This window comes from Typopeltis vanoorti, chromosome 15 (assembly GCF_054136105.1).
Source record: "Typopeltis vanoorti isolate ZY-2024b chromosome 15, IOZ_Tvanoo_1.0, whole genome shotgun sequence".
Classification (NCBI taxonomy): Eukaryota; Metazoa; Arthropoda; class Arachnida; order Uropygi; family Thelyphonidae; genus Typopeltis; species Typopeltis vanoorti.
In genome coordinates, this window is record NC_143563.1 from 56,560,902 (window position 1) to 56,583,823 (window position 22,922).

Sequence of the window (22,922 nt, forward strand, 5' to 3'; positions counted from 1 at the left end):
CACTACTACAAAATTCTGTTTGAAGACAATAGTACTGTAGGAAATTATAACTCTTGGAACATTAATGTCTTTCCTGTTCATATCCAAGATGGGCTTGACAGACCCATTACAGCATCTGAAGTTACCATCATCATCAAATTCCTGACATGTACCCTCAAGGGGTGTACAGGATATACAGGATGCTACAATTTTCCTCCAAATCAGTCTGTTACTTGTCAAGACTCCAACATTATCAGATCTTATATTTCTATCGTCTAAGGTACTTTGTATCGTATCAATCCACCTTTATCTTGGTCTTCCTCTGGGTCGTTTTCCTGCCAACCTAGCAGAGAACACTTGTTTTGCTAATCTTTCCTTACCCATTCTGTTTAAGTGACCATACCACCTGAGATTAGCTCTGCTAATGCATTATTGGATGCTGACAATGTCAAGTTCTTTCCTAATATCCTCGTTTTTAATATGATATTGCCATTGATGCCATCTGTTTACACCTCTAATATTTCTCAGGACTTTCATATCTGCGGTCTCTAGTCTTTGGTCAAGTGTTTTACTTCTGACCCATAAGTTAAATTCTCAGATCCATAAGTTAAAACTGGATTGAACACTGTCTTGTATACAGCTAATTTAGTATTCCGACTAATTTCTCTCTTATTCCATATGAATTTATTCAATTGACTTCCTACCATACCAGCTTTGTTGATTCTGTTGTCTATTTCCATATTTAATTTACCATCTTCACTAAAAATCATGCCTAAGTAGCTGAAATTTTACTTGTTCCACAGGTAAAACATTTCAAAACATATTCAAAACACAGTTAACATTTTCAACGATTCTACCTATTTTCATTGTCTTTGTCTTTTTAATGCTGATCTTCATACCATATCTATTACAACAATTATTCAATTTAGTCAGGGAATCTTGCAGATTTATTTAGAAGCATAACATCATCTGCATAAAGCAAAGAGCTGAGATTAACACCTACAATTTTGATATCAGGTTTCATACCACTTTCTTTCATAATGTGATCCATATAGATAATAACAGAGGGGATAATGTACATCCTTGTCTGACACCAGATTTAATATTAAACCACCTTCCTGTACTTCAATTCTAACTTACAACTCAAATAAAGACTGAGTATTGCTTGATATAATGCCCCATTGACACCATATAACTGTAGCATTTTGAATAGCTTCTCTCATGGCACCTTGTCGTATGCCTATTCCAGATCGACAAAACTTAAATACAGATCTTTGTTATATTCCCATGCTTTCTCAACTAATTGTCGTAAAGTGAAGATCTGATCCTGACAGCCTCTATTTGGCCTGAATCCAGCTTGTTCTTCACCAAACTTTTCTTCCACAATTCTTCTAAACCGTTTCTCAAGTATACTGGCATAAATCTTGCCTGGAACACTCAGTAGGGAAATGCCTCTGTAATTCTCACGTTCAGTTTTATTTCGCTTTTTATATCTGGGTACTATTAGAGCTCTACTCCAATCATCGGGAATTTGTCCCTCTGTCCAGGCGTTCTGAACTATGCAGTCCAGCCACTGTAAGACTTTTATACCACCATACTTCAGTATTTCTGGTCGAACATCATCTACTCCTGCTGCCTTTCCACATTTCAAGCCTTTGATGGCTTTTTCTACTTCAAGTATGGATATGTATTCCTGTATTCCTGACTGAATGCCTGGTCAGTGTTTTTTATCACTGTGCTGTCATCACTGCTTGTTTCATTAAGCAAATTTTCGAAGTAATTAATCCATACTTCAAGGATATCTTTTTCTCCAGTTTTCATGTCACCTTTATCATCTCTAACTCCTTTTACAGCACTCTTTCCTCCATTTCTAAGCTTCTTCAACAACCTCCAGAATATCTTGCCACCTTCTTGATATTTATTTTCTATGTTCTTGCCAAAGTCCTCCCATGACTTTGGCAAGAACATAGATATATAGCTAGTTTTACACAGAACATAGATATAATAGCTAGTTTTACAGTGTTTAGCTTTCTTACATTTGGCTTTGTATTCTCTAAGAGCACAAGCTGACTTATTTGCCAGGAACTTTTGATATGCTTTCTTCTTTTCCTTCACCGCCTCTTTAATTTCCTGTGTCCACCATGGAGTTCTGATTTTTCTATCCTTGCAGACAACTTCACCACATGCTTCTCTGGCTGAATCAATCAAGGTTTTCTTCAAGGTTTGCCACTGACTCTCCAAGATTTGGTTCTTGTTCTCAAACTGTTTCATTTTTTTTCAATAATCTTTGTGTATTTTAGTCTACAGTTCACATCTGAGAGCTGCTCAACTTTTATTCGCTTTAAAACTTTCTTACATGTCATTCTTTTCAATATGAAATTCAATTTTATCCTGCTCAAGACTAAATATTGATCGCTTCCAATTTAAATCCTCTGTACACTCTGGTGTCCTGCACTAGGGAGAAAACATCACTATTAACAATAACATAGTCAATGAAACTTTTCTTATTCCTTGCCTCTTCTCTCATTGTGAATTTGTGCACATTTTTATGTTGGAACATGGTGTTAGTAATAACCAGTTCGCGTTCTTAGCGGAAATCCAACAAGTATTTGCCATTATTATTAGCTTTGCTGTTTTCTCCAAATTTTCCTAAAATATTTTCATATGCCTGACAATCATTTCCTACTCTGCTATTTAGATCCCTAATGAGGGCCAACTTTTCCTTTTTCATTGTGTCAGTTGCTTTCTCTAAAGCCTCAAAAAATTCATCCACTTCTACCTTAGTAGAACCTTCCATGGGACCATAGGCACAAATAAGTCTCATTGTCCAGTTCCCCATTTTGATATTTGCCCACATCACTCTACTTGAGACTGCCTGCCATTCAAGAAGATTAGCCTCGTATTTAGTGTTGAATATCATGGCTACCCCTTCTTTTTCTTGATTGTCATTGCCTGAATATAACATTTTGTATTTATTGCTCAGAAAGATCTCACCAGTTTTTCTTTTTTGTTTGTCAATCTGGTACTTATCTAATTCCTCAGCTAGCTCCATTTCTTTGACATTCAGGCTTCTTATTTTAATAGTACCGATCTTTAACTCTGGTGATTTTGAGTTGGGGTTTGTTTTCAGATTTGTTCCACTAGCAGACTTTTCGCTGTTCACCCTGGCTCCCTGGCAAAAACAACGGGGGGGCCTTGTTTAACCGGGCGATGCTCCAGCCAGCATGAAATTTTGTCATGTTGTACCATCATTTTTTATTTTGGTTTAACCAATAAGAATACAATTTGGTCGGCTAAATCCCAAATTGCCAGCCCATCCTCGTTTGTTCAGTATCCAAGTAGATACCCAACAGGGTGCACCACGAGAAGGTGAGGATTGGACATTAGGTCAGAAGCCCTGTTCGGTTCTCCGTATTCCTTTAAAGGCTATGTGGAGGTCTCCTCTCAGTTATACAGCTTTGACCCTTAAGCACCCCATCTGAAGTTACCACAGCCTATAAAGAATGCCAGAACAAGAAAATCACCAGGACCTGATGGTCAAGAGATAGAACTTTACCACAAGGCCTGGGGTTTTATTCTTTCCATTCTAGTTATGCTGTTTAATTTTTTTCTTTCAGCAGGACACTTACCAAATGAATTTGTAGCAAGCCGTACCGTCCTCATTCCAAAAAACCTAATAGAGATAACACCTTAATTAGGTAGCTAGAGACTTATTTCTCTATCTAATACTGAATACAAGATATTTTTCTGCTTTATCAATAACAAACTCAAAGTAGGAATAAGATATGTAATTAAAAGCACACAGGTGTATGGAGTTCCAGGCTGAGCAGTAGAATTTAATCTATTTCTGCTATGTGATCTACTCCACTTAGTTAATACAAAAAAGCAGCCAATGGTAGTGCTATCAGTAGACCTTACTCAAGCATTTGATGATGTCCAGCATCCCTTTTTGTTCCACATCCTCCAGCAAATTGGTCTGGGTGAAAAGCTGCTATCCATTATCAAAGGAGCCTATGCCAATTCAACTAACTGCCAACCCAGTCAAAATTCGACACGGGTCAAGCAAAGTTGCCCTCTTAGTCCATTGCTTTTTGCATTGGTTCTCGAACCTTTCTTACAGGAAGTCAAAAATACATGTGCTGTGTGAGGAATAACAGTTTCTTCAACTATAAAGGAATAAAAGGTATAAGCATATGCCGATGATGTAGTGGGCACTCTGAAAGATAATGATTCCATATTATCTTTTTTGATATTTTGGAAAATTTCAACAAGATCAGTGGATTAACTTCTAATGCAGACAAGACAAAATTAAAAATTTTTGGAAAGTAGAATCTTGGAGGCATTCCTTTTGGACTAACCCTAATAAGGGGTTCTTATACTTGGAATTCCCGTCTCCACTTAATACCAGTTCAAGAACTTATATACCAGAATATTGAAATCTTAGAAGACTGGAAAATTTGGCCACTTTCCTTCTAAAAACCATAATCTTCCCTGCTCATTTGTACATAATAAATATTACAGACATCACAGAAGCTGAAGAAAAGCAATTACATGATAAGCCTGTGCAATTTTTTTGGTCCAGCTGATACCAAGAAGTTAAGAAGGAATTTCTTCAACTATCAAAGAAGAAATAGAGAATTTGGGCTTCCAGTCTTAAAATTCTACTATTTAAGATACAGCTTCAAAAATCCATAAATGTTGCAGACCACTCACACATGTGCAGACTTTCTCCAGTGCTACTTTGATTTTCATCTTCCCCTGTTTGGAGTAAATGATTATAAAAGTCCAAAAGCTGAGATTGTTCCTGAATACTACATGGATAATCTCAGCCCCTGTAGTATTCAGGGACTGAGATTGTGTTTAACTCTAAGATTGCTACATCATTCTGGCATTGACATTCTTTCCATTAAAAAAAAAAAAAAAAAAAAAAAAAAAAAAAAAAAAAAAAAAAAAGAGGTAAAATTTGGTATAAAGAAATCTTTAATCTCTTGCTGCAAACTTCCACAGTTGTGGGTACTGACAACTAAACTTTGTTTCATAACTTATTGAAGTTCCAAGGATACCTTAACAGGAGGGATCTTGCTTGAAGAATTGCATATTGCTGCCTTCCAGTCAATACTATCATTAAATAGAGGTATTTTAACATCTGTGATATCTATTACTGATTGGAAACAGTAGAACATGCATTCTACAGCTGCCCTCTTTCCTTGCATATTTGGAACAGATTATGTAATGTGTTGGGCATTCCATTACTTACAACAGAACAGGTTATTTTTTTTACAATGCTCACCACATGTCAGCAATGGAAAGAGAATTTTGATTTTTATAATTAATGAATTAAAATACTTTGCCCAATGTGAAACCATTTCCTTGCTTATTGGAGGTATGAAGTGAGTTGAAAAAGTTTCATTTTGGATCTCTGAGCAGGGTTTCTGGACTGTGTAAAAAATCAAAAAAATTAATAAAAATAAAATAAAAATAAAAAAAAACCTTAACCTCTCCATAGTATTCTAATGTACACTGGTGTCCAAAAGCTAAGGACAAACTACATTTTTACCTGTATATGAAAACATTTTCATGATTACAGCCAAATGTGGATATAAACTTATTGCCAGCATACTAATAAATTATATTACAAAAAAAAAAGTGTTATAAATTTTGTACAAATTAAGTTGCATACATTTTTGGCAAAAGTTACAAATTTCTTAAGGACCTAGTTAAGGAATTAATGTACAGTACTTACAGAAAACTATGTGGAGAGAGAGAGACATTTCAGTATGGAATATGTTCACCCAAAACTGTGATGCAGCTCTCACAATGTCGTAACATGCTTGGCACCAAGGGATTTAAGAGTCCTTCAGGCAAACTGGCCCACCCTTCCTTCAGAGCAAGAATAAGACCATGTTTGTTTTCTGGAGGGAAAATTCTTCCCTGTGTGAAATCAAATAGAGGATGTCTTTGAGACATTACAAGACATCCAAGTTTGCAATTGGGATGACTAACCACAAGCTGATGTACTATCTGAATTTGCAGTTGTAGTTGTCAAAAATAGTGTTCGTCCTTAGGTTTTGGACACCAGTGTACTATAGGCTTACAACCTTTTGTGAGTGGGAGTCACATTAAAAAAAATAATAATAAATAAAATAAAAATCAACAAAATATCTCCATTCAGCTTTGAATACCATGAATTTATCATAGACGTGTAATTTTCATAAAAACAGTGGAAATATCACGCATCAAAAAATTCAACTGAAAAATTTTAAATTGTATTGTAAACCATAAATATAAGATCGAGCAAATGCTGTTTATTTTGTGATATGTATATGCTGCAGTGCAGTAATTATAAAAATTACTGCACTGGAACCCAGGATTAGTTTTCATGGAAGAAAAGAAAAAAAAAATCAAAATTGCTTGATCATAGATTCTCTCCCAGTTATAATTCCTTTTTTTTATTGGAAGACAACTGGGTCCTGTTTAGATAATCATTTATATTAACTGATGAATATTTTAAAAATGCATTTCAGTTAGAAATAATTCCATATACCACTTTTTGATATCTGTCCAGCAGCCACCACCTTATCCATCCCCATTTGTTCTGATTTGCGTAATAGAGTTCCATGTGGTATTCTGCCAAATGCCTTTGCAAAATCCAGAAAAATCATCATGTAGTCATTTCCTTTATCAAACTCAGCTGTTACTCTTATTATAAAAAGTTAGTAAATTTCTAAGGTATGAACAATCCTTCAAAAAACCATGTTGCCCTCATACAGTATCATATTTTTATCCACCCATTCTTGAATTCTCTTTTTGACCAATTTTTTTCCAATACTTTTACCACCACTCTTGATACTGATTGGTCTGTAATTTGCTGCTGCAGTTTTAGAACCTCCCTTATGCAAGGCAATTATTTTTCCCTCTTTTCTACTCCCTTGGAACTCTACCAGCACAGACTTAAAGAGCCTAGTCAAAGGCATTGCCAGTTCCCTTGCACATTCTTGCAAAACCCCCTAGCTGATATCCCATCTAATCCCACAGCTGTATTTACATTGAGATTCTGCAACATCCTAAGCACCTCCAATTCATCCACCTCTATTTCCACATTAGTGTGTCACATAAGTTAAAGCAGTAACCTCACTAGGATGTATAACCCTTGCAAAGTGGTCATTCAGCAACTCAACTGTTTTTTTCCACTTCTGTCTCCTCGTGACCATCATCACTTATTAAGGTTAATCTTCCATAGGCATTCTTCCTCTTATTTGCCACATAATGAAAGAACTCTTTGGGATTTCCTTTGGCCTGCTCAGCTAGATTCTTCTCATAATCTGATTTTGCATTCCTTTCTATGTTGGTCACCTTTCTTGCCTGAGCCTTGTACTGTTCATGAGTTTGCTGGTCACCTTTCTCTTTATACATACCCTCCACAACATTTTCTTCTTCTGCAGCTCATACTTAATTATATTACTCATCCATCTAACTCCTACCTGATTAACCCTCCTTACCCTAGATATAAAGTGTAATACTTGTAATACTGCTTCCTCTAGATCAGTGTTTCTCAACCTGTGGTCCACGATGATGGGACAGGTGGTCCGCAGGCAAACTTAAATTAATTAAATAAATATATATTTTTTAATTATCCAAACAAAACAAATTAAAATTGAATAAGTAAGTAAAAATTATTGAAATCAAATGGAGACTTTAAAAAAACCAACAAATAGCGTCAGAATGTTCAAAGGCAGAAGCAATAAAACTATATTGTTCACTTCACCCCCTTTTATTATTCGTCATTCTGTCGCTAAATTTGTAGCGGCAAAATGACAAATGAAAGAGGGGTGAAGTGAACAACAATATAGTTTTATTGCCATAGACAGTATAACAAATTTCTTAAACGCCAAAAAAGTGTTGCCCCCCCCCCCCCAGCTACGCCTCTGTAACTTCTGGTCCATAGAATTTTTTTAGGCATTTTACTGGTCCTTGAGCTTAGAAAGGTTGAGAAACGCTGCTCTAGATGACCCTTAACTATATCCTGTACACTACTAACATCCTTACCCTGCAGTGTTTTATGCCATGGTATAGATTTATTTAAGCTTTTTCCTAAGTATGTCATAATCACCTGCTTTGCAGTTCCACAAATACCTCTTCTTGATAGAATATTCCTCATGTATTATAATCTCCCAAGTCAAGGTCATGGTCACTTTCACCAATTGGAGGCAATGTTATCATTATCACCTTGGTTATGGATAGCTCTTCTGATCCTATGATCAGGTCCAATACTCTCCCACCCCTAGTCCCCTTCCATCACATGCTGCCTTAAATAATTATCTCTTAGCAGGTGTATAAATTCTATTTCCTTCCTGCCATGTGATCTTTCTTCCTTCTAGTCTATATCTCCATAGTTAAAGTCTCCTATAATAATCACTCGACCTGTACTCGTATACTAATTTGTCGATGCATGTCTTCCAGATCAGCTGTGGAACTCCCTGGCCTATAGCAATAACTAACTGTATATTTTGTCTTACTGTCCTTAATCTCAAACCAGATTGCTTTCCTAAAAATTCCTAAAAAAAGAAGATAAAACTTGTCATTGAAGTGTTATATCATTGTCCTGACCTTAGTCATCTAATATAAGAATGCCATCAAGTCTCTTCCTCCTTTGCTATTTTAAAGGTCATCACTAGAAAAAAAGGTTTGTCCCCCAGAATAGGGAGACGAAAACCCCAAGTTTCATGGTGAAAAACCCCTTACTTCCATATGAGACCAAATAAAGGTTCCTCATTTCACTGACTATACCTTCCTTTTTTAGATGTTGTTAATCCTAAGAAAGGAAGATATTATTACTTCCTATTTCTAGAGTAAATTTAATTCCTGGGTGATATTTTCTTCTTCAAAAGAATTAACTAAATCTGGCAAGAAAGAGTTCCAAAGTGTAAAAATGTCATCCACATAATCAAGCCATATAAATGGATGCGGGGCAAGGAGAAAAGAGAAGGTATTCAAGACGGTATGTTCAAAATGCTTCATGTAATAATTAGCCAGGTTCTGAGAGATCTCTTGTTGTTTTTTTTTTGGATAACTGGTGTCAAATAGCAAAATGAAATTTCACAATATTAGAAGGGAAAAGCCTTCTGCTATAATTTTAATATATTGGTAAGAGAAATATCAGTGAAAAATGAGACAACATCCCTGTTGATTAAATGGGTTTTCTTTTTGTTAATATTCCTTTCATACATTAAAATTATTGCAAAAGGATTATGAAATTATCTGATTGTTAATGCTGGTTATTTTTCATATCGTAAAACAATTTATAAACAGAAGGAATGGATTCTCCAATCCCCCCCCCCACACACACACATACACCACCACCATCCTGCTATCCTATCTACTACATTGAACATTTTAAACAGCATATCTTGATGAACACCTTCACTTCTTGCCAGGCCTTACAGTTCCAATTTAGGTGTGCTTCACCCCCCCCCCCCCCAAATTATCTAACTAAAAATGAAATTAATTTTGTTTTAGAAGTAAAGCCCATTCTAGTCTCTCTCTTTCTCTCTCTCTCAGATATATCATAAGACAGCCAATTGAGAGTTTGCAGTTTTCTGTCTATAGAAAGAATCTACACAGGACAATACATTGTTGCTATTAATCATAGACATCCATCTCAAAAGTCTGGCACTCTCAAAACTTCATCATGCACACACTTTGTTCCACTGAAGCTCTTTAACATCAAAAACTTGTTCCACGTTAATTGTTACAACTCAAGAATTGAATTGCTAACTGGTTTATCAAATGGAAGGAGACATGCAGGTTTACAGTATTGCAGAAGCCTAGATAACTTTTCTGATACACTGAACATTTTAAACAGCATATCTTGAATACCTATACTTCCTGCCAGGCCTTACACATCATTAAATGGTTTTTCTTTTTGTTAGTATTCCTTTCATTGTAGAAGGATTATGAAATTATCTGATTATTAATGCTGGTTATTTTTCATATCGTAAAACAATTTATAAATAAACAGAAGGAATGGATTCTCCAACCCCCCCCCCCCCCCAACACACACACACACACACACCACTACCACCACCCGGCTATCCTATCTACTACACTGAACATTTCTTGAACACCTTCACTTCCTGCCAGACCTTACAGTTCCGATTTAGGTGTTCTTTCCCCCCCCCCCCCCCGAATTATCTAACTAAAAATGAAATTTTGTTTTAGAAGTAAAGCCCATTCCAGCCTCTCTCTCTCTCTCTCAGATGTATCCTAAGACAGCCAAGTGAGAGTTTGCAGTTTTCTGTCTATAGAATCCACACAGGACGATACATTGTTGCTATTAATCATAAACATCCATCTCAAAAAGCCTGGCACTATCAAAACTTCATCATGCACACACACTTTGTTCCACTGAAGCTCTTTAACATCAAAAACCTGTTCCACATTAATTGTTACAACTCAAGATTTGAATTGCTAACTGGTTTACCAGATCGAAGAAGACATGCAGGTTTACAGTATCGCAGAAGCCTAGATAACTTTTCTGATAAACCCTTGACTTAAGGAATAGAAACCTTAGAAATATTCTCTTCTGGATATGAGGATGGAGACCATGCTTTTTTAATAAATAAAAATGAATAATAATAAATAATAAAAGACAACTAGACAAAATAAATTTGACACCTAGAAATGACAACAAATAATCCTTCTTCATCAGAACTCTTAATTTTGAATAGTTGATAGTTTGTATTTGAAGACTCTCTGTCCAAATTTCAATCTAATCTAAACACAAGTGATTTGATGTCCATCTCATGTAATATAGGAAACTGTCTTCCAAATAACATTTTTTAATAGCTATATGTACTTTCTTAATGTGCTGAACACAACCTTGCATACTCCAGCTGTGTTCAGCACATTGTGTGTGTGTGTGTGTGTGTGTGCCTCGATTCATTTTGTATATTGTGTAATGGTTCTGTTAGGCTGTTTAACCTCTAAAGATATAGTTGATAATACACTGGAAAACGCTCAATGGGATTTGTTAGTTTATTAAAATTTTGTTATATTCTACTGTATCTTGTATATTAAAAGGGCTATGATAACCACCAGTGACACTGATATCTTGCCTAGCTTCATTTGCTGCATATCATTCAGATCTGCCAACTGAATTTTGTAGAGGATATCTTGTAAATCACAGAGTAATCTAAAAGTTATGTTTTGTTATGCAGCTACAAAAGTTGGTACAAGAATGCCTTGAAGACCTCATGACTTAAATGCTCTGAAAATCACCATTATAGCTTTCCTAACCATTTCAGATGGAAATGGTTAAATTGATTAACCTTTAGTATGAAATCTCTGTGCCAATCTGTAGTTCATTCAGAATTGATGGTGCCTTTTAGTTAGGAAGATGAGAGTTCAAATCCCATCTAGGTTACAGAGAACCTATAATAAGGACTTTTCAACTGAAGAAGTTAATCTCATATGAAAGTGGCAATGTGTTTATCTTCCCAGAATCTTTTTTTTATTGTGCAAAACAGGTGTTGCTTTGGTTGTAATCTCAATTAACATATACCAACTGAATTTTTGTTGAAGATGATGTAAATAAACTTGTGATTCACAAAAAATAGTATGCTAAAAGATACCTGCTCAATTTCATCACTGATAGGTTTTTGAACTGGTCATTGCTGCTTACCTCTCAAAGAGTTGACACTGCACCACTCCGTTACCTGACTTGGTCTTTGCAAACCAAATACTTCACAGCAAATCTTTTTTTTTAAAGGTTGCTGTTTTACAGGATAACTGCCTTGTAAAATATATTACAAAAATGAAGCAGCTCTACAAGATGAAAACTGCAAGTAATGTTATCAAATTTTATAGTTGAAAAAGTAATTTCAGACAATTCTATGCATTTTTTTTTTGTAAAATGCCAAACTTTCTAAACGAAAAATAGGAATTCTGTCATCACTCATAGGCCATGTAATTGAAGTAGCTGTACATTTCTCTAGTTCTGTATTTATTTATTTCTTAATTAAAAAAAAAAAAAAAAGTTGTATATTTATATAAAAGTTATATTTTTAAATTTATATACTATAACTGTTATCTACTTTTGAGTTTGCTTTAAACAAAAAAAAGTAGCAATAATAGATAATTTCTTGGACTATTTTTAGAAGATACTGTGAGACATAATCAGGAAGACAAGAAAACCATTTCTCTTTTGGATGACAACAAAGTACATGTTCGTATTCGTAGGTTGGGTCAAGGATCGAGAAGTCGTGATAGAAGATTGCATGAATTAGGACAGAATGAAAAGGAGAAGCTTGAACAGGCAGTTAAAGAAAAATTAGAAAAAGCAGGATTAGACACTGGAGGTATTTGCCATATTAAATTATGCTAAAGTAGTAAATTCTGAAAGCTAGAATTGTGCATAATGAGTTAAAGTGTACTAATATATTAATTCAAAATCTGTTAGTCACTGTAATTGTACATTTTCACAAGTTCTTTATCCCATTGGAGCACTTTCTAACACAGGATATTAAGCAGGTTTTCAGTAGTAAACAAGAACACAATACAGTGTGGTTAAAATTTTAAATAAATTTAAGTAGTTTCTCTTAAAATTTCTTATTAAGCCCTGTTTTATATATTTTAGAACACTAGTTCCATTTATAAATCAGATATGTATGATGGAGAGAAAAATATACTAAAAGCTGTTGTTTCAGTAATGTACTGAAGGTAGCAACATACTAATATGTAGAAAGCTTTAGGAATGGGGCTGATTCATATTAACTTTTTATAGTATAGACTCGCAACACAAGCATTTCTACTTAAGACAGCTGTCAAAGTGTAACAGCCATTCTTATAAGAATATCAAAAGCAATAGTCTCACACTGTTCAAGGCACTAAAGTATACAGGCAATTTGAAATAGGAAGTGATCATTACTTAGTTTTAAGCAGAATAAAAATAATTATATTATAATGAAAAGAAAAACTTGCAAAAATTTTACATAAAAGTTGAGCATCTTTCAGAACTTATAGACTTAAATATGCAAATATCAAATTCCTGACATGTACGGGATGTTATGATAGTACTACATGAATAGTTACATCATCACTAACTTCAAACTGACAATTTTCTTCAAAATTAATGCTTTATTTGCCAAGACTCCAGTGTTATCAGATCTTATATTTCTGCCTTAAAATCCATCTACATCTTGGTCTTCTGTTGGGTCATTTTCTTGATAATCTGGCAAAGAACACCTGTTTTGCTAATCTTTCCTCTTCCATTCTGTTTAAATGACCATACCACCTATGTTGATAGTACCAATCTTGAACTCTGTTGGGTTGGGCTGTGTTCTGGGATTTGCTCCAGTAGCTGACTTTTTACTGTTTGCCCTGGTTCCTTGTCAAAAACAATGGGAGCATTGTTTAATTGGGCAATGTCCCAGCCAGCATGAAATTATGTTGTACCATCATTTTGCCTTATGGTTTAAGTCGATAAGAATACAATTTGGTCAGATAAATCCCAAATTGCCAGTCAGTTCTACGTATTCCTTAAAAGGCTATGTGGAGGTCTCTTCCCAGTTAAATAGCTTTGTCCCTTAAGCATTCCAATACAAATATTATTCATGAAATAAAAAGTTCAAAAACAAGAATCAAACCTTGGAGACTAATTGGCAAACTCTGAAGAAAACAATGATTTATTCAGCCAGTGAGACATGTGAAGTTATTTTCCAAGGACAGAAAAATCTGAACTTCATGATGGACTAAAAATTAAGAGCTTCTGCTTGAGAATGCCACCATGCTCAAATGTATGTTTTCCCTAATTACAAAAGGTGACGAGGAAAAACAGGGATGTATGCATGTTCTTATGTGCTTCAACAATTAAATTCAAGGATATATCCATATAGATGAATAACTTGGAAAAGAAAGCACATCAGACATCACTAGTAAGTAAATTAGAATGTGCTCTGAAAGAAAATACATGGAAAAATGAGACAGATATGTGTAAAAACATTAATTAAAAAAAAGTCACTGAGGCATTGCCCAGTTAAACAATCATTCCCTCCCCCCCCCTGCACTGTTTTTGTCAGATGATAAAAGTTATTTCAAAAACTGAAGGAAAAGATACAAAGATTAAATGAGATAAGGAGTAAATGAACTGTGGTAATGAAATATTCAGAGAGGAAGTAGCAGGGCTGAGGCTAAATAGGAGTTTTCATGATCAATTTTTCACTTTGACAGATAGTTGAGGAATCACGGGAATATAACAAGAATTTGTATTTAAGTTTTGTAGATCTGAAAAGCATATGATAATGTGCCAAGAGAAAAGGTGTTTAAAATGCTACAGTTGTGTGATGCAAACAGGACATTATTAAGTCAGCAGTTAAAATTGAAGGAGGTAGAAGATTTTAATATAAAATCAGATGTGAGACAAAGGTACACACTATCTCCATGTTGTTAATCATCTGTATATTAAATTTTGAATGAAAAGTAACAGTGGTTGCTAAGGGGTCAAAGCTAGTTAAATGCTAGATCATCTCCCCATAATCCTAAAGGAATGTGGAGAACTGACTAGGACTTCTGGCCCAATGTCAAATCCTCATCTTTATGTATTGCACCTCAGTATTTATCCACTGAATACTGAATAAACAAGATGGGCTGGTAATTTGGGACTGGCCAAACTATATTCTGTGTTGGCTTAAACCAGAGGTGGGGAACCTTTTTAGTATCAAGGGCAAATATTGCTAATTTAAAAACTTCTGCGGGCGACTGGCAAATTTTAGCTCTTATATATATAGTGTATGTAGTGTGCAATATATATATTAATAAGTAAATGTGCAGCATTCTCATCTGCTATGGTATCTTTTAATTACAATTGTGTAGACATGTAATTATAACAATCAAGCAAAGGCTTTATTTATTTTATTTTAACTGAGAACTTTATTAAAGCAATAATAGCATAATAAATATTTCATTAAAGTTAATGAAGCTTACTTTTAATCTTAAACTTTTTAGTGAAAAGGCTGAAACTGTTTTTTTTTGTGAAAGCTTAGAAATATTAGCCTCTCTTGATGAGGCGGCTACTTGTAGTTCATTAGCGAGATTTTCGTCAGTGAGTCGTACGAAGGCATTTTTTTTGCCAGACTTAATTTTGGAAAAAATTGCTCACATTGATAAGTAGCAGAAAACTGAGAAGCTATTTTCAAGGCGTTATTTTTTAAAGAAGGGACTTTCTCGGAATCAATAGATTTGTAAAAGTCCAATATAGGCAGATTACTATATTTTGATCTCAAAATATTATCACACTGCAAATCAATCAACTCTAATTGCAAGGAATCAAAAGGTGTTTCAAATATTTGTAACTCAATTCTTTGATATTTTATATCTTCAAATCTTCTTTGAAATTGATTCAAAACACTTTGAAACGCATCAACATACTCACTTGTTGATTTTGGATTGTGTTCTCTTAATTTTGGAAAATGTTTAAAGCGGGTTTTTTTTTCAGTTGGGTAAGAAATATTGAAGCATTGATTCAAAGCTCTTGATATGAGTGAGCAAAGAGGTCATTAGTTGATTGAGGCCTTGTAATTTCAAATTTAGATTATTCAAATGACTAGTTATGTCTACTAAAAATGCTAAATCACTTTGAAACTTTTCATTCTCCAATTCTTTAATGGGGTCACCTTTAATGTCCAAGAAAATTTTCACTTCGTCTTTAAGTTCATAAAATCGCTTTAGCATTTGAACTCTACTTAGCCACCTTCTAACTTCACAATGGTACAATAAGTCCCCATATTCGGCTTCAAGATCTTGCAAAAATTCTTTGAATTCCCTGTTGTTCAGCCCTTTACTTTTTATCAAATTAATGACTTTTGTTACTACATTCATAACGCTGTTCATCTTGAGTGACTTTGCACATAGATTTTCCATATGAATGAAGCAGTGGCACACAATTAAAGTATTTGGGTTCAATTGACGTTTCTTAAATTCATTCTTAATCAGTCATGAGCCCTTTTTCATGACCTACCATGGATGGAGCACCTTCTGTAGTGAGATCACTCAGTTTTTCATACGGTGAATTGAAATCCTTTAATGCTGAATTGACCATTTCAGATAAATCTTCACCTTTAGTTGTCTCCTTCATTGATTTTAAAGCAAGAAATTCTTCTCATATATTGAAATCTGTAGTTATTCCCCATATAAATATAGCCATTTGTGCAGTTTTATTATTATTAAATTTTATTTACATGTACATACGAGTACATCAGCAAAGGGGCGAATTGAAATAGACTCGCGGGCGAGGGGTTCCCCGCTCCTGGCTTAAACTAAAAAAAAAATGATGAAATTTCATGTTGGCTTGGGGCATTGGCTTGTCACTTCCCCTTTGCTGTTTTTATCAGGGAACCTGGGTTAACAGTGAAAAGTCAACCACTGGAACAAACTGAACATTAGCAAAATTGAAAATAAGCACCATCAAATGCAATCTGTGAAAAGAAGTCAAACTAGCAGAAGAGAAATCCCTTGTGGACATAATTGGTGTTACTCTGAGACAGAAAAGACTAAAACAGGTGAGATCCTGTTAAATAATAAATAAATATTGGATTTATATTCGGGCAACAATGATCAAAGCAATGAAAGAGTAGCAATGGCATTCAACATCAAACATGAAGATAAACTTCAAAATGGAGAATTGGATACTGAAACTTATTTGTGCCTATAGTCTAACAGAGGATTCTTGTAAGGAAGAAGTTGAGGAATTTTTCAGGTTATTAGAGAAGGCAGCAACATAAAGAAAACAGAAAAGCCTGTCCTTGTTGGAGATCCAAATAGTAAGGTGTGAAATGAATCCCAGGCATATTAAAAATGTTTTGGATAAATATTGAGGAAAGGACAAAGCTAATAATAATGATAACAGTGGAAGACATGAACTAGTTGGTACTAATAATACCATGTTCTAACATAAAGGTTTGTGCAAATTCATACGGAAAGAAGATAGAAGAAAAGCCTCACTGACTATGTTTTTACCTATAGTGATATCTTCATGCTGGTTCAGGATACAAGAGTATACAGGGGGATATGAAATTGAAAGTGATCCTCACTTATTTTTAAGTAGGATAAAAATGAATATCACATTGAAAATAACAATATGTGAGGGTTTTATGTTGAGCAGCTTTTACAAGTGAACTGTAAACTCAATTTTAGAAATATTATTCAAGAAAAAATGAAAGAAAACATTTGAAAATAATTGATTTTCTGATTGATTCTGCTAGAGAGGTATGTGGTGAAGTTGTTTGCAAGGATATAAAAATCAGAATTCTGTGGTGGACACAAGATGTCCTAGAAAAGAAGGAAGCATATTGTAAATTCCTAGCAGTTCAGTAGATGCTCTAAGAGAATAAAGAGAAAATGCAAAAGAGCTGTGAGTAAAAGTAGTTTAAAAAGTCATAGGAAGCATATGGTAAGAAAGTAATAAATGTTTTGGAGATTGTTGAAAGTTTTTCACTTGGTTATAAATTAAAGATGCCAAGAAATTATATTGTTTAATCCTTTATCCGAATGTAAGCAAACAGAGTTTGTGTTTATGAAGTATCTTATGAACTAGGCTACTTGTATATAGAGGCTAGTGATGTCACATTGATTGCCTCAGTATCCCACAATGCTAAGCTCATATCCTTTCAGGTGCACTGATTTCAGCCTTTGTATAAGTAAAGGGTCTTCTCTGAAAACTACGTGATCACTCTAACCTTCCCGAAGGAATAGAGTTAACATGTTAACTCTTGATCGCTCAAAGATATTCAGCAGTGGTTCCATTCAGTGACAGACACAACTTACCACAGAGCAGAACTGCTCATCTCTCACAGGGTAAAGCATCTACTGAAGGGCCCAATAAAAACCATGTCAATAAAGATTATACCATAGACTAGCATGTAATGGAATATAGCTTCTAATTTTTTAGGAAATGACAACATAAACTAGATTATTAATTATAAAAACTTTAATAACTGTCTATATTTTGGCACTGTTACATTGCCATCTTCAGGGATCACAAAACAATGATATGTGTGCACAGACACTCACACTAAGCAAATGAAGCTGAAGAAAGGCAACATTAGTTGGCCCTAGAGTCCTATACGGTGTCCTCCTAGTGAGCTAACAACTTAGAATGTATGCTTCTCAAATTTGGAACAGTCTAATGCACCCCAATTAGTTGACATTTAGAAAGTTTTTCAGAGCTGAGGCAGATTCAAGGAATAGTCTTTCGTACTTGTACTTGCTGTAGTGTAATAATGTGGCCTTCTTCCAGTCTATTCTGTGGTAGGTGTCCAAAGCATGGTCAGCAAGTCCTGACTAATATGTATTGGTGGAACCAGATGTAGTCTTTATGTTTGGATTTCCTGATATTGGTTGTCCTGCCTGTTTGCAACTGCAAGGGACCTAGTATACTCCAGGTCCGTCTAGGGGAAATGGCTGGTCTTTGGTGGAGTGGATAAGAGATGCCAATTTCTTGTGGTTTGTAACTGGTTATGAGGTCATATTTCCTTAGAATTTTTGTTAATTATTCAGATGTGCCATGGATATATGAAATGGTGATAGATTTAGAGTAATCTCTGCTTTTGAAGGAGGGGGGGGGGGATGTGGTTACCTGTTTTAATATTTTTTAGAATTTGGGGGGGGGGGTTGTAGCCATTGGCTAAGATGGTGTTAAGGATATGGTCAAGCTCAGTAGTTAAAGCATTGTTATCTGAACTGATTAATTTTGCCCTGTTATATAGGGTTTTTATAATCCCATATTGTTGGGAGGTGGGGTGACTGCTGATGAATGTATTTCTCTGTAAACAGAGAAAGCCAAGGATCCATCAGGCTGATGTGTAATCAGGGTGTCTAGGAAAGGGAGACTGCTGTTGTTTTCCTTTTCCAAGATAAAAAGCTTTTTCTTCAAAGGTTTCCATAAAGAAGTTGACCAGGGGTGGAAAGAGTGGAGAACCCATGGCTGTCCCCTCTATCTGTTTGTAGGATTTTTCTTTCCAAACGAAATAGCCTGCGTTAATAGTGAGCTGAGATATCAGGGGGAAATTTGGCTTGGATGAGGTCTGAGGTATCTTTGAGGTCAGACATTGGTGAATAAGCAGGAAACATCAAAACTGACCATTATTTCAGTGTTGGAGCATGAGGTTTTCTATACTGGCTTTAAAGTGGACTGAGTTTTTTTTACATGTGAAGGTGTGTTGCCAGTATATTGTGTGAGCACTTTGGCTAAATGTTTGGCTAATTTGTATGTGGGGGAATCCATACCATCCACAATGGGACATAATGGTACATTTTGCTTATGGATTTTTGGTAGTCCATATATCTTGGTGTGTGTGTGGGGGGGGATCTAGAGTTAAAAGGTTTTAGTCTGTTTGTCACTTCTTCAGACCGAGGTAACCACCTTAAGGAGCCTATGGAGTGTTCTGATGGGATCATATTCTATACGGAGGTAGGTAGAATGGTCTAAAAGTAAAGAGGCAAGCTTGCCTGTGTAATCTGATTACACAGGTAAGCTTGCCTCTTTACTTTTAGACCGTTCTACCTGGCATTTCCTTTATCTGCTTTGGTAATTACTTTTTTTTTTTCTTTTTTTTTTTTTTTTTTCATTTCTTGCAGAGCTTCAAATTCTTTTTTTGATAGGTTGCTTTTTGGTAGTTTGACTTGGGTGAGAACACTGGCTACATCCAGGTCGGATGTTGATGGTAATATGGTTGGGAAGGTTACAGATACCTCATTCTACTTGTATCATTTCTTCTACAGGGATCTTTTTAGGTGCTATGGCCACGTGTAAGTGCGTTAATTGCTTCAGGGATGATAGGTTTATTACCGTGTTAGGAGGTAGTTGAGGTTTGGAAGCTGAGTTCTTACATAGGCTTTCACATTTTTTAATATGCCGACATTGTATTCTTTGAGGAATGCAATGATCAAGACCACTTCAGTGGCCCCTACAAAACCGTGGAAAACAACACAAGTGGGGGTCAGACCCAGAAGAAATACTAAGGTCGAAGTAATGCAGAAATCGTATATTTCCCATATACAAGTAGAGAAATGGTGTTACACTATTATTAAAATACTCTGGATTAGAGCTAGTTATTGAAAGGCTTTTTTTTTCACTTGGTTACAAATTAAATTAAAGATACCAATAAATTATATTATTTAATCCTTTGTCCAAGTGTGCATGAAGTATCTTCACAACTAGGCTCCTTTTTATATAGAAGCTAGTGATGTCACATTAATTGCCTTAGTATCCCTAATGCGAAGCGCACATTTTTTCAGGTATGTGTAATGCTATGTATTATGGAGTCACTACCCAGACAGATTTTGATCTTCATTGAGGTCTCATCAGTGAGAGAAAGGATGTGTGTGCTGCATTATGAGATACTAAGGCTATTAATGTGAAGTCACTAGCCTCTATTATACAAGTCACCTAGTCTAGTCATGAAGATACTTCACACACACAAACTTTGTTTTGTTTGCTTATACTTGGGTAAAGGATTAAGCATAAATATAATTTCTTGGCATCTTTAAGTATTGGAAGTTATTGAAAAAATTAGAAATGTAGGAACGAGTACAATAATAAATTTAGTTTAATCCTTTATCCAAGTGTGAACAAACAAAGTTTGCACCTGAAAGTATCTTCAGGACTGGGGTAAGGTAGTACAACACCAGGCAACTCGTTGCAAAGGTGGAGCAAGATAACATCACTCCTATCTCAGTATCTCCCATAATGCAAAACACATCTCCTTGCGGATATGTATAATGTTATGCATTAAGAGAAGAGCCACTACCCAGACCTAGTTTCGACCTTTATTGAGGTCTCTTCAGTGGGAGCCAGGCCCAAGTGGAGATACCAGGCAGAAGCATTAGCAAAGTCATCTCTACCTATAGGAGTTGCCAAATGGTGTGCCACTTTTTTATTAAATTACTCTGGATTTAGAGAAAGATGTTGGAAGTTTATTTCTCGCTTGGTTAGACTATAATAAATTTAGTTTAATCCTTTATCCAAGTGTGAGCAAACAAAGTTGGCTCACACTTTTTGGTGTTGTACTACCTTACCCCAGTCCTGAAGATACTTTCAGGCGCAAACTTTGTTTGCTCACACTTGGATAAAGGATTAAACTAAATTTATTATAGTCTAACCAAGTGAAAAATAGACTTCCAACAGGAACGAGTACAATAAAAAAAAAAAAAAAAAAATCAGAGATGAAATGAAAACTGAAACTAAAGAGATTCTGGATATTTGAATAATTACTTTAAAAACCTTAAATAAAACAAGCAGTGACAAATAGTATTAAAAAGTATTCAAGAGGAATGCAATTCAGGAGTACATATCAGAACTTGAGTTAGAAAAAAATTGATTATCAGAGGCCTGAAATGGGAAAAAGCTGCTGAAGTAGATAATATTGATCAGAAATGATCAAATATTGAAGTATATAAGTTCTGCAGCAGCTACCTACTGCATAATTCAGAAGATCCAGATGATTGGAGCAGGGTTCTTTTAGTTCCCATAAAAGAACCCTGAATATAAAAAGGGAAATAAAACAATGTGAGAATTACAGAGGAATTTTTCATCTAAGTATTTGTAAGATTTACTTGAACATGCTTAAGAAGAAACAAAGAAAAGTAGAAAAGAAACTTAGAGAAGAACAAGCTGGGTTCAGATCAGAAATGGTTATCAAGATCAGATGACAAATAGTTAAGAATTCAGAGGAAAATATGGGTCTGTATCTTGACAATGTATCAAGAAAAAAGTTAACGCTGCAGTTATATGGGTAAATGGAACAGAGAGATACATAGTCTACGTTCAAGTTGTAAAGGGAATTAGGAAGGTGGTTTGATGTAAATCAGGGGGTGAACTTTATCTCCACTCCTGTTCATCTCTATTAATCACATTATGAAAGAGAGTATCATTAATTGATAGAATTGGAGATATGAAACTTAGCTTTTTGCTTTATGAATGTATTAAACAGATGACAAATTTTGCATGAAAATTAGCAATAAAAAGACAAACTATCAAAATAGGCAGAACATGGAAAATTTCAACTGCATTCTCAATTGAGAACCTATAGAACAATAAAATATTTCAGTTATTTGTGCACAGTTTTAATGAAGATGGGAAATATAGATAATAGAATAAGCAAAGCTGGTATAATATAATAGAGAGCCAGTTGAATAAATTTACACTCATGAGCCAAAACATAAACATTGTTTCTGACCAACCAGACTGTACACTTGACTAGAAATCAGTGGTGGTGATGTCCTGGTATAGGAATTCACATGAACATCACTAAGTCTTCTTATCTCCTTTGAACATGCCTTGACCACTAATTCTTGCTTGAGGATTGTTTTGGAAAATGTGATGCCCTACATGGTGATAATGTGGCCCAATGGATCGACTCTTCCAGCAAGGCTCATGTTCTAAGAGTACATCCAAGTATTCTATGTGCTCACCTGGCTACCTAATATTCTTCTCATTTGAATCTCATTAAACATTCTTAGGATCATGCAAGATGTTATTCTGTCTAGTTGGTCCAGAATACCTTGGAATATTATCAGTGGTGTAGTAAAGTCAATGCAAAGATGGATTATCTTGGCTTTTTCATAAAAATGGAATCATTCAAGATTGCAGTCGATGCATTCTCAAATGAGAACCTGTAGAAGAAACAAAATATTACAGCTATTTATGTACAATTTTTATTGAAGATGACAACTTTAGATAACTGAATAAGCAAGGCTCTTATGATGAGCCTTTTGAATAAATTTATGTGGAATAAAAGAAATTCATGAAAACACAAAACTAGCAGCATAGAAGCCTGTTTCAAACTGGTTTTAACTTATGGATCTGGGAGTTGGTGAGAAATAGTTGATTAAAAACTAGAAACCACATATTATGATGGTTTTAAGAAAAATGAATGGGATGAACAGGTGAT

The 22,922-nt window shown here is 35.0% G+C and overlaps 1 protein-coding gene across 1 annotated transcript in view; it reads left to right on the plus strand.

Moving 5' to 3' along the window:
* LOC150098777 (protein OS-9-like) overlaps positions 1 to 22,922 on the plus strand; it is a 210,522-nt gene that overhangs the window by 166,433 nt on the left and 21,167 nt on the right. Inside the window, exon 12 of the mRNA XM_090405721.1 lies at positions 12,135 to 12,335. Within this exon, the coding sequence (XP_090261847.1) occupies positions 12,135 to 12,335 (201 nt within the window). The remainder of the gene's footprint in view (positions 1 to 12,134; positions 12,336 to 22,922) is intronic.